The 13,640-nt window shown below is 37.2% G+C and overlaps 1 protein-coding gene across 1 annotated transcript; it reads right to left on the reverse strand.

The window, feature by feature from the left end:
- Positions 1-9,470: 9,470 nt before the first annotated feature.
- LOC144643045 (uncharacterized) lies at positions 9,471-12,472 on the reverse strand. The gene is made up of 2 exons (XM_078502169.1): positions 12,334-12,472; positions 9,471-12,082 (listed from the first exon to the last, which is right to left on the reverse strand). The coding sequence occupies exon 2, from the start codon at positions 12,080-12,082 to the stop codon at positions 10,688-10,690; it is 1,395 nt and encodes a 464-aa protein (XP_078358295.1). The 5' UTR covers positions 12,334-12,472; the 3' UTR covers positions 9,471-10,687.
- Positions 12,473-13,640: the final 1,168 nt, after the last annotated feature.

The following is a 13,640-nucleotide window of genomic DNA, read 5'->3' on the forward strand; positions in this document are numbered from 1 at the left end:
TGAGTTGGCATGAGACTCACACCCAAGGCGTGAGAGTTGGCAGGTATATTGTTTGCAAGATATAAATTGAATTTTAAATAAATACCGCCCTCGTATAAACTCCGCCCTCGAATAAACGCTGCACTGGAATCGTGAAAAATTTAATAAACGCTGTGGCATTTATTTGAATAAATATGGTACGTTCTGTCCACCTCAGTTTCAAGGAATTCTCTTACATGGCAGGGCTCAAAATAATTTTCAAACAGTTGTCTGTCATGTTGACGGGCCAAACAATCACGTAATTTCTGACTGGTCATAGATTCAATCTTTATGGCTTGTGTGTGAAGGTGATTTAGGTGGTAAGTAATTTGCTGAGAACACTAGGTCTTTCTACCAAACCCTTAAGCTTACCGGAGAAGGGCTGCAAGTGACGAGGTAACTTTGCCTGTGCTTGATATTAGGATAAAATGATGAAATTTTAATTGTCCATGCAAACTTCTAGATCTCCTCATCGATGTATCTTGTGATAAACCACTTCAAGAAGCTAACTGAATAATCATGCTAACTATAGAAGTCAAATAATTATCCAACCAATGTTGTTCATTGCATAGCAGCCGGGCCTTTCATAAGGGTGTGCCGGGAGTAACAGCAAACTACTGTCAGGCATCCGCAGAAATCATTGGTTTAGTGTCAACCTGAAGTTTATGGAAATGTTGTGGCCAAAAATGAAAATCTAGCAAATCCACTTTTACAAATGTTTCAGGGTTTAAAACAATTAATAAATAACTTGGAAGCTCATTTCGATTTTGTGTGACCTATCAAACTGAACTAGATTTACTTTTCATGGGCAATTAACTGTATCAGAACTGAATGTACTTTTTTATGAACTGGAATACAAATCTGAATGGGCCATGAAAAATTTCTTTGTTTATTTTCTATAAAATTCATGGGCATTAAATACATTCAGGGGAATTTCATGGCCCATGAAATCAGTAAGTTCCAAAAAAATCATTTTCACGACCCATGAAATTCTCTTCTAGTGAAATTTATGGGCCAATTTCATTCGTAATTCATGACCAATTAAAAGTCTCATTCCGTGAAATTCACATGCCATGAAATATAAAGCTGATTTGGAAGACGAAGAATTACCCTGTGGAAGCTCTTCCAATAAAGCCATTATTATTATTATAGTTATTATCATTATTATTATTATTAAATTATTATCATTTTTATTATTTATTATTATTATTATTATTATTAATTTTCCATGGAAAATTCATGGCCTCAACTAAAGCCATGAAATTTCTTTTTGCATGATTCATTGATTATTGTGTAAAGGTTTTCATGGCATTTTCCACTACAAATTCATGGCATTTTAATAAAAATGTGGTTCTCGAAAGGTTAGAATCTTAAAATCGTCATTCATAAGGTCTTTGATCTTTAGTACGCCATCTTTTGCCCAGTGTTTATAAAAGAAAGTCTTGTTATTAATTCAGACTAAAGAATCATTCCATATCATACTGTTACTGAAATCATAAGTGGAGTGAAAGGAGTCCTACCCAAATTTTGACGACGTTGACAAAACCAGGATCGGATCGGATCGGATCAGATCGGATCGCGGATCGGATCGCGGATCGGATCACGGATCGGATCGCGGATCGGATCGCGGATCGGATCACGAAAAATAAAAAATAAAAATTAAAAATTAAAAAATTAAAAAAAATAAAATTAAAAAAACAAATAAATAAAATAAATAAAAAAATTTAAAAAATAAAATAAAGTAAAAAATAAATAAATAAATAAACAAATAAATAAATAAATAAACAATAAATAAATACTTAAAAACAGCATGAAGAAAATAAAGTAAAAAAAAAACTGTATGAAATGTCATATTAGATTGCGTGACGATTGCGTGACGATCCCTAGGATAAACTGTGTTACATGTCGTAGCAACAAAAATGATTTCGCGCGAAAACTCATTCACGTGCACCGCTGTGAATAGCCTTGTGTGTCGACCAGACAGAGCGTTCGTAAATCACGATGGACGGCAATTTAAAGGAGGTACGTTTCACTTTATTGTCGTTTTTTGGTTTCTTTTTCTATTTCTTTTTTGATATTATCTCACATTCTTCTTTTCATTCATTTTTTTTTTAGCACGGACGAGAAACCACGTCAAATAGAAAGAAACGTTGTTTAATGAAGCACATAAACGTTACCTTGAAAACGAATTTGACATACTGGCATAAGTGTGCAGGGTACTTTTGGAGTATCGGGGTTCTCTTTACGGCGTTACTTGAAGTCAGGACTCTGGCTAAATTCTCTTCAGGAGTTTAATCATAAGTTTTTGCTTGTTTCAGTTTTGCTCTCAACTGAGGCTTACACACTCAGAACAACGCTTAAGAATCCACACCTTAATTCCAGAACGTACAGTGATTGTTTAACGTCAAGAAAAAAATTGTTAACGTGTATTACGTATCGTTTTGCGATCAGTTGAACTCTAATGTCTTGGGATTTTAACTTAACCTGGCAAAGGCGGCGTTCTTTAATCTGTCGCAAACCTGTAACTTATTTTTGCTGTAAAAGTTACAACTTCTTACTAATTGACCGGCCTAGTGGAACGGCTGATAGAAGCAAAACGTAACTATAGGTTTTCCCAATACCAATCACTGACATTGCTGAAACTAAGCGGGTTTTTCTTTCCGTACATGATTCAAAATGTTTTAAAATTTAATACCACAAAAGAAACAAGTAAATATTTTGTAGGTAACTAGGTATACCGATTTAAGTGATCCATTGTTCATAAGGTTGAATGGAATCAAAGTTCCACAGTTCGTGCTGGTGAAAAGACCAGAGTGTCCAGAATTAACGTTAACTAAGTTAAGGACATAAAAACTAAGCACATAAATGACCGTAATTAAAAATAGTGACCAGGCCGTTACTTGACTATTGGGCGCCCAAGAAAACATTAATTGTTTTGGTTAGCTGAATTAAGCCAAGCAATAGCTGTTTACGAGGAGTAATCAAATCGATCTGGAATCAAAGGAAAAGGGATTAGGGCCTGGAAATTTCCCTACGAGAAACATTTTCCAGCTTGCAAAACAAAATGCAAATCGTTGCAAGCATGTGTCAGTCGCATGTTCTGGCACGTGTACGTTGTTTAAGTACAAATCACGTTTTGGTATTTAGAAAATTATCATAACCTAAGAAATCAAATACCGTGAATTCCGGTTATAAGCCCTGGGCTTATACACTTCGTAAGGGTTTTGGGTGGGCATATAAGCGGAGGGGCTTATATTCGGGAGGGCTTAAGGGAAGGAAAAACGTTTCGAAACGAGCCTCGGGAGTGTGACGAAATACATTTTAAAGTTAAAAACGCACAAAAAAGCAACATTTAGCCCTGTTCAGTACTGTCATTCGGAAGAGGGGGCTTATATCCGGGGGGGCTTATAACCGGAGTATTTTTTGTTTCCAGGTTGATGGGCCTATCCGGGGGGTTTAAGCGGGGGGCTTATAACCGGAATTTTACGGTAGGTTTATTCGTATTGATTAAACATGTTAAACTACTCAAACTTGAATCGATTAGGATTTTCAAACCTAGAAGTGACAGCGAATTATGCAGAACTATAAAAGCGAATAATATATCGATAATTAAAGCGAACATATTATTATCATTGTTATTTTTATTAAAAATATAAAAAAAATTGTATGACAAAATAAGAGATTGTCTTCAGATTTAGAGAACGCGTCTTTTACTCTTGCTTGTATGCGCATGAAATAGACACAAGTTCCTTTTTTACTCTCTAGTTGCGTTGAGTCATCGTTCAGAATTTGTTATTGTCCTTAATCCTCTCGTTAAATAAAAAAACAGTCGATGACATTTTCTACAAAGATGAGATCTTTTTCAAATATTCAAAGCTTGGTTTGTTTTATTCAGATGAGTTGAGAAATGTAATTAAACTAACACAATAAGAAAACAGATCTTGAATAAAAAAGTTTCGTTCATGGCGTAGTTAAATGTTAAATGTCGTCCTGTCATAATAAAGTACTACTTTTTGTTTTATTCTGTTTATGCTTATTTATTTATTTATTTATTTATTTTATTTTATTGTATTTTATTTTTTATTTTATTTTTTATTTTCTTATTTTTAATTTTTTTATTTTTCGTGATCCGGTCCGTGATCCGATCCGCGATCCGATCCGTGATCCGATCCGTGATCCGATCCGCGATCTAATCCGTGATCCCATCCGATCCGATCCGGCTTTTGTCAACGCCGAAATTTTGATAAGTTCTTGAAGAAATTCATCTTTAATATTGTGTTTAGTAACGTCTTTTTCCCCCAAGTTTCCAAGAAAAACAAGTTTAGGTTTACATTTTTGCTCCCATCACCTTAGTCAGCGATCGTTTCAGTCTGTTGATTTTATCTCTTTTTCCATCCCACAAAAATTTGAAAAGCAGATCATTTATTTCCTTTAACATTTTAAAGCATGTACATAATGAGGACATTACATATACCAATTGGGATTTATTGCAGCTTGTGCTTTTATATCTGTAATCTTTCCAGGAAGCATTAATCTCTTGTTTTGCCAGTTGTTAAAATTTCCTCAACTTAACAAACCTTGCCTTAAGGTCACGGGGGACACCTTATGCTCATCATTATGCATTTATTTAAAGCGTATGCACGACGTACAACGACTGACATCGACAACTTTACGAGATATTTATGACTGGAAAAAAATATGAGCGGGTGCACGTGATTTGATGTGTTCGCGTGTAGCACGGATTGTGAACAAAATGTTTACTCAAAATTGACGTATGGATCTTAAAAAATTCTCCTTTTTCCTTGAATTCTAAAACAAAGAAAAGTGTTAGAACTCTTAAGGAATTTTAACCAATTTACAGCAGCACTTAGCTTTAGGAATTTATATAGATTGTAGGAAGAGTAATCATAATATTCATAAACAATCGTGTCTTTTTTGAAACGCATTGTTCTTACAATTAAAGCATGGAATATAATTATTAATATTACCATAATTACATCTCTCCTTTGGAAATCGTGTTTTGGTCGGGACACCTTCGGAAATCTCAAAGTTTGGACTTTTCCGACAATTTTGTGGCAGAGAATTCAGCGCGGATACAGAACTTCATGACCTGCCACTGCAGAGAGTTAAACTAGGAATACTGTAGTGTGTCATAACAGAAGCGGAATTTTAAAAGAGCGCTTTTAGAAAGAGGTAGAAGGCATTAAATTCAAATTTTCGCATTTAAACCATCATAACTTCCTGGCAAACTTAAAATTAAAAAATCCGCTTCTGTTATGACACACTAGAGATATTGACTGATCAGTTTTTGCCAAGATCACAGTGTGCTGTCTCATAGTCGATCCGTAAACTCTGCCACCAAATCATGTATCTTGTAATTTGTCACTTACAAGGCTATATCACCGCTGTTAAGTATAATCCACAGTATAAAAGATAATAGTCATAATCTTTCATCATTTCTTTAGGTCGCTGTAAAATTTGAGCTTAATCGCACCCATAACAACCGAAATATTAGCCTTTTAAAAGATGCAGGACAAACAAAATTTCGCCTCATGAATTTATTCATGCACAGGTATCCCCCGCGACCTTAATAATTCATTTCCATGCCTTCGTTTTGGTCCGTACAAAATGAAACACCTAAAACCTTGACTTTACCATTTGCCCATTTTAAGTTTTTGTCTGGGTACATAATTTGATTTGACCCTTTCGCGGATCCTAGACATTTCCGACAGAGATTCCATTTATCTCATAATCTTCACGAATAGCTCTATAGCTAACACCTTGACACAGAGAATAAATAGGTAGGGTGAGAGCGGGCAGCCCTGTCTTACACCTCTACCTAGCCCAAAGAAACCCCTGACCATCCATTATTTATTATACAGCTTTGGATATCAGAGTAAAATAAATTGATCCAGCTGATTAAAAAAGGACCAAAACCAAAATGCTCTAGCATTATTTTTCCAAAAAAAGTTCCATTCAGTAGTATCGAATGCTTTTTCAAAAAGGAGTAACCGGGATATATTTTAAGTGGGTATAAGAGATAGCATTATTGATCAAACAAATATTTTCTGCAATTTCTATTTCCATTTCCAAAGGGAAGTTGAATTTATGTGCTGGCAAATTGGAGTTGTGTGTTGACTTAACATATAGGCAAATGTTAATCATAATTCCCTATAATATATACTTATTTTTCTTGTAGAAAATTGCACAACGCAGAAAAAGGAGATCAGTTTCTAAGGAGGACAAACTGCTGACCAGTTAGCTAGGTTGGTAGAGTGCCAGACTACCGTGTGGGAGGTCTCGGGTTCAAGTCCGGCAGACTGGACCAACACTCAGGGTCTTAAAAAAATTGAGGTGAATATCATGCCTTTGCAATGACATCTGCAAATGGTTAGATTTTCTAGTCTTTTCGGATAAGGACGATAAACCGTAGGCTAATTCTCACTCTCACAGTAACAATATTAACACACTCTCATCACTCTTACACATAAAAACATTACAATAATATTGCCTATCCGTTTTAGCCTTACAATGTGTGATTATATATCTATAATAGAGCTACAATATCCATTTTTCTCTTAATTTGTCTAAATTGAAAAGGTGTGCGTAAAAACGTCCTCTTGAATTTTTGGCTAAATCGAACTAGGGCTAGGGTTAGCTTTTTCAAGGTTAGGTTAGGATCAGAGTGAGCCAAAGGCTTCCCAAGCTCAAAAGTCGTCTTTTAAATGTGTTTTTGAGAGCCCTTCGGGCGGCCGACTCTATATACGTGGTGTATGCGACAGCTTGTGTATATAGAGAAATGTATGGGAAAGTCACGGATTCTCTTAAATCGGGTAAATAACTATCTATTTTGAAATAAAGTTTACCTACCTCAAATGTGTCGCCTTCTTGTGTCTTGTGCTGAATTTGAAGCCATTCCGACGCCAAATTGAAGTTATTCGAATACAATGACTTCGAATAACTTCGCTAAATGGCGTCGGAATGGCTTCAAATTCGGCACAAGACACAAGTAAGCGACACATTTGAGGTAGGTAAACTTTATTTTAAAATAGATAGTTATTTACCCGATTTTAGAGAATCCGTGACTTTCCCATACATTTCTCTATATACACAAGCTGTCGCATACACCACGTATGTAGAGTCGGCCGCCCGAAGGGCTCTCAAAAACACGTCAAAAAGACGACTTTTGAGCTTGGGAAGCCTGTGAGTGAGCCTTAACCCTAAGATCGCGCTTTTCTTGCAGCAAGCTTTCACTGCAGCCTGCTTGCGGGCAAGACTAGTATTTTAATGTTACCGTTACCTGTAATTTGAGGTGAAAGTGAAATAAAGATTGATTGATATGAGACTGATTGAGTATGTTTGCTCTATTTGGTAGCCAGTACAGCACCTTACTTCTGTGCCAAGTTCGCGGTAGATCCCATTTTAACGAGCTAGTGTTTTCACTTCATATTAGTCTTGCTTACAGTTTGATATTACTTGGGTCTGTCAATTTCAGTAAAATGTGCCCACACCCCCACCTCGCCCTCAGCATTTGTCACTTGCTTTGAAAAAGTTGTTGACAGCGTTTTTTTATATCTTGCAGTAACTAAGGGAGGTAGTTAATGGCATCACTTAGCAAACTACTGATTTTGTTAAAAAAAACTTGAGCACATCACCTTAGTGACTAAAGAAGGTAGCTTTCTTACTTAAAATAATTCGAGTCATCCTGCCACGTAGCCTGAATTTCAGACATCCCTCTGTGGTCGCCTACTTCCCAGAAGGGACGTCTGAACACATCTGGCCCTAATGCCGTCCGGTGACGTCACTACCTGAAAACCGGGTAGTGATTTTGATTGGTTGATTTAAAAATTATTTTCATAATTATGTGAAATTATGACTGAATTTTGCCGCGCGAGGATTATAATTTGAAAACAATTGCAAAGAGTTCGAAAGAGTTCACCTTCCCAGAAATGAATTTATTAGTCATTTACCTTGAGTTTATTACTTTACTAGTTTACCTACGGATGAAGAATAGTAATGGAAATTGGTAGGTTTTAAGTTGGCGGCATATGTCGCTTCGACATGCAGTGTTTTGCCAAATTTATACGTATTCTTGTTTTGTCAACAAAGCTGCTTGACGCTTATGTACTGCAGCCTCAATGAGCCAGTGAGTTCTTTACTCAGTGCCCACAGTCAAGTAGGATATTTTTGTATTGAATTTCGTTTCTTGATGCCTCTATAACCGTCTAAATTGATTCATTTAAGTACTCACGAGTGTGTTGTATTTGTCCGCTGCGTAACATATTATATTTCGATCGCTAAGTAAAGCAAATCAGTTCAGATTAAATCGGTTCCATAAAAGAATATAGCCTGCAGTCGATTAAAATGTCTCAAGTTTTCAATAGTTTACTATTAAAACAATTTTATACCCTGTATTCCTTTATTGAAGCGATTTTTCATTCACAATTTCATGGCCTCAAGAGAAACTTTTCCGCATGAATTAAACCCAAAGTGTAGTGACGTCACCGGACGGCATTAGGGCCAGATGTGTTCAGACGTCCCTTCTGGGAAGTAGGGGACCACAGAGGGATGTCTGCCACGTTCTTTGATGACGTGATCTGTCTAGAGAAGAATCTCCCCCAACACATTGACAACGGTTTTTCAGATCTTGCAGTGACTAACACTTAGCGAATTATAAATTTTGTTAAAAAAAACTTAAGCACATCACCTCAGTGACCAAAGAAGGTAGCTTTTTTACAGAAAAAATTTGAGTCAGCCTTGTGACATTCTTCAATAGTGATGTCTGTATAAACTTGCTATCTGGCTGACGTCACAGCAAGCTCAAATTTTAATCACTTACTGACGGCTAGCCTGACGTTTATCCTTTATAAGTTTTAAATGTCCTCTCACTTTACTTCCATTCTGTTTGCGCGATTACTCGCATGAATCTGTTGCCATCTCACGGAGTTGGGCACTGGCTATAAGTTTTTTACCAGTTTATTTTGGTGCAGTAAATTTATCTAATGATGCGACGACCTTTTTCCCCTCAATCAATTGCCTAGAGCTCAAATGTTTTTGAAGTCTTACATCAAGTATTCTGTTTGATTCCAGGAGTTTTTTCAGGCCCTATGTTTCTAAGAAATGATTTTTATTTGAATTTCGACGAATTTCATTTGCATTACTTTTGCACGGTACTGTAATTAGACATTATTTTTAAGGCATATTAAACCTTTAAGGGGTTTATTTTCAAATACAGCTTGGAGACCCGGTGTTTATTCAGGGCCCAGCGTTTAATCGAGAAAATACGGTATGCATGTCTACGTGCTTGTTCCACTTCATTGCGCAATTTATTGTTACATCTGGCATAGCATTCGCTTTACCACTAAACTAACTGCATTAGTCTAGTGTGCAAACACTACACTAAAAAGGAAATAATTGTATATTGTTTGCCATTTAAAAAAGCATCAACAAAATTGAGGGATAGCCATGTTGAAAAATACTTCCCAGGATTTTTTTGTTTTTACAGTCAATCTTTATTATTTCGAACTTGGTTAATTCGAAGTCCCTGTTATTTCAAACCAAGCTCAATTCCCTTGTATCTACCCTTATGTTGTCAGTCATTCATTATCAGCTATTTCGAACTTGGCTATTTTGAACTCCCGTCTATTTCGAACTAATCCTTATTTCCCTAGACCTAAAATCAACCCTGTTATTTCAAACTTGTCAAGAACAGAATACATCAGAGCACAGATAGAAACGTATTGCGTTTTATTTGAGCTCGCATTATGTATTGATGACTGGACAATGCTTGACTTTTGTGTAGTATCCTAAAACTGTTTCTGTGGCTCAAATACTTATGTTTGAGCTCTGCTGTTCCTATTCTGATCATTCAACATTACATTGATGTTCTGTATTGCTTTGGTGACATCTGCTTGATGATTCTCTCATGCAACAGTTTGTTTGCTGGTGAGGGAATTGAGATTCAACAGCAAACTAGCCAGCTTCCTTTGATGCTTGACAACATTAACAGCAAAACATTCAAAGATTTTTTGTAGTAGCAGCATCTGCTAATTTACTTGACATGTAATTCTTGTCATTTAATACAATCCATGTCTCTTTCCACACTGTATTTCATTAAAAATATTTTATTGTCTACAAATATTTTGCTGCCCTGGCTATTTTGAAACCCCGCTTTTTCAACTTATTGTCGTTTCTCCTGGGACTTTGAAATAGCGGGGTTCGACTGTATTTGCTTTAATCTAAATGCAGAAACTGTCAACCTCTTATGCCAAAGTTAAAGGAAATAAAGCTCAACATAATGTGACATCCAACAAAATTCTGTTTTGTGCAACCAAAATGGTGAACTCGATCAGACATTATCCTTTCAAGATAAACTAATTGTGGCCCTGGAATTAGCTACCCTCGGAAACACTGATCAATATTAGGACATCAATCAAATATATTTGTCATAACCTTTTTCTTCTTCCAGCATCATCTTCAGATAACTTAACAGTGGAACTCAGAGAAATCTTTAAGCTGAAAGGCTTCTATATCCTAAGAGACAGTTAGCACCATGTTTCTCATAAATGCACTTGCTCTCAGTTAATGATGATCATGGAAGACTTTGTCATCCAGAAAAATAATTTGACTACTGGTGGCTGGCCAAGTGACGTCTCCAAGAAAAATAATTTTATAGCTTTAGGTAAGTTGCATCCATGGTCTTGACAAGCAACGCAAATGGTATGATAGATGAAGCTTGCCTTGTCACCCAATATATAGTGTCCATTTTAAAATACGGATCAATTTCTTCTGTTAATCCTGGTCTCCGCATCATTTGATAAGAGTATGGCTCAATGTATGCTTGCAGGACTACTTGGCCTGCCTTACTATCACCCATCTCACTATCTGTGTACTTTAACTTAGGAGAGTCCAAATCAGCACAGATGATAGAAGGTGTCATCTTGATAAGTGGTTTAGACCCTTCTTGACTTGATTCATCAAAATTGTTTTCAGTAAATTTTGTCTCAAGGATTTCCATTATCTCATTTGGATTTAAAGACAAAAAAGCCAGATTCCATTTTGATGATACAATATCATTTTCCATTAAACTAACAGCCTCAAGTTGGAATCGACACCATCCAGTAGGAAGCGAGTATGTTTGTGGTGGATCACCACTCTTACATAATGGTGTTTCAACATCTTGACAGCACTCTTCACAATAACAAGGATTTAATGCATTAACTTCAAAATAGTGTGAAGGAATATTCAAATGACTAAGAAATCTAATACAGCTCTCTTGATATTCGCAGCTGGCTTTGAATGTATCACTTGAGACACTGTTTTGCTTGAGTGGAGGACTAGTGGTACTTGATTTCTTGCGTGGAACTTTCTTTTCTTTACAAGGTAACTTTTTAGCACACTCTTCTCCTACATGCCTCATACAGCGGCTGTGAACATCAAGCCCACATCCTTCACACTTCATCCCTTGATCTCTAATTCCCCACATGAATCCTCCACAAAAAGAACACCATTTGAAATGTTTGTAAGAATGAGGTTTAAATAGGTGAGGATAAGAATTGGACTTCTTCTTCTCGTCTTTTGGCACCTGCCCATCTACATGATTAATCACGCGAAACATATTCAACACATCTACAACAAGATCTGTGATCGATTTGTACTTCTTCTCATCAGTGGAATCAATGAAATATCTTTCGTTTTCATAGAATAATCTGTAATGCAGAATATGGCCACCGTAGCTTAAAGACAGGCTATAATCGCCCGGTGAGCTATTACTTTCCCGCACTAAGTATCTACCATTGACTGGACCATTGGGGCCGGAGAGTAATTCCTCTACTTCCTCCCGTGGAATTCGCCCATGAAACTCTTCTTCAAAGAACGGGGGTCTTGCGGGTAAGTTCTTCATGCAAGCTAAGCGAATCGGCTCAGGGGCGGCATTTTGTTGTAAAGCAAGTAGCATATCACTTTGCCATCCTCTGCCCTCAGTCTCATTCAGTCTGTCGACATCGACATATGGAGGATTCCTCTCCATGTATTCATTTGGAAGTTTGCGTGGCTTGCTTGACATCTGAAACGTAACTTGTTACAGAGAACTGTTTTTCAGCAGTTTGTTGATCGATCTTTTCAATACTCTCCCAAGAACCATAAACTTAGACTTGTATACTTCGTCCGGTTTCCTAAGGTTCTTATCCAAAACTGAATCCAAATTAACTTGCTATTTGTAGTAGAGGTGTGCTCGATTAATTAAACAATGATTACGAAAGATCGTTCTGGGGTTTCAACGTTTCACAAACGTTTTAAGTATGCGACTTAACTTACTGTTTTCTTTCCCTCGATAGATTCAGCTGTTCAAAAACTTAAGTTGCGTTGAACATAGTGTTATCTTGACATATTTCTGCAATATCCTTGTTGTAAAAAAGCCCACGCACACTTTTCACGACTCCGTGTTGCGCTCTGATCGAGGATTAGTCAAAGAGAAAAACGTCTGCGCATGCGTTCAGCTCAAGCATTTTCTCGTTCCCAGAGTCCACATTCCCTTGACCCACGGGGAATGTGGACTCTGGGAACGAGATTGCTGGACGTGTTGATTGCTGTCATGATTTGGCTATTGATTTAAAGATGATTTCCAGTCCGTACTGCGCAGACTCAGGGTTTGTTTTCATTTTTGTTTTGAATTCGTTGAAACGTTACACTTCGCTGATAGCGTACATAAAGTTTTTTTAGTTCGCCATTACGTATCATTTCGTTCAAGAATTCACGATGTGCTAAAACGTTCGTTTGAAATACCGTCGAGCTTCTTTTACTCATTACTAGTAATACGTGACTCGCAGGGTCTCGCGAAGCTCTGGGTTTGGAGGGGGGTGGGGGGGGGGTGTTGTAAATAATGAGTGATAACCGGTTTTAACCGGTGATTTGTTATTGTTGCCTAGTAACGGGCATGCCCGCGACACCCTCGTTCCCAGGGTCTACTCCGCTTTGAAGATGGCGGCTCTTTCTGGTTCGTAAAGAGGTATAAAGCGTTGGGAAGCGCAGGCTATTTTCAAAATCATCGACAAATTATTGGATAGTCGCATTTTGGACATTTATTTGAGGGCATTAAAAAAAAGAAGAAGAACGAACGGCAGGAGGATTCGAACCCTCCGCCCGCGGGCCCCTGATGGCCATGAAAGGTTTATAGCCTGAATTATTATAGGCGTCGAGGGAGTATTATGTGGAAATCAGTGTTATTTTAATCCGAAAAGAAAAACGATAAAAATAAAAGGCTCAGGATTCGAACCCACAAAAGAAAAAAAAAAAAAAAAACCCTAGCCAGATTCGAACCCCCGGCCTCAGTCCCGAAGATCTGATTTCAAGTTCGACACTTTATATATGACCGTAAACTCCACACGAGATTCCATCCCGCCTGAGCCCTTTGAGGAACAAAATTATACACCCCGCTACGCTCGGCCTTCGGCCTCGCTTCGCGAGGAATTATTGTTTTGCAAGGATATCTGGCGTTAATAATGAAGAAAAAGGTAAGTTTTGTTCCGGAATTTTTATTTTTGCTAGTAAACATTCTTCTGTTTGTGAGACTCACAAACATTGCAGGCGGAGATTGCTCAGTACGGACTGGAAATCATCTTTAA

Source organism: Oculina patagonica, chromosome 2 (assembly GCF_052425735.1).
Source record: "Oculina patagonica isolate OP01 chromosome 2, crgOcupat, whole genome shotgun sequence".
NCBI classification, from domain to species: Eukaryota; Metazoa; Cnidaria; class Anthozoa; order Scleractinia; family Oculinidae; genus Oculina; species Oculina patagonica.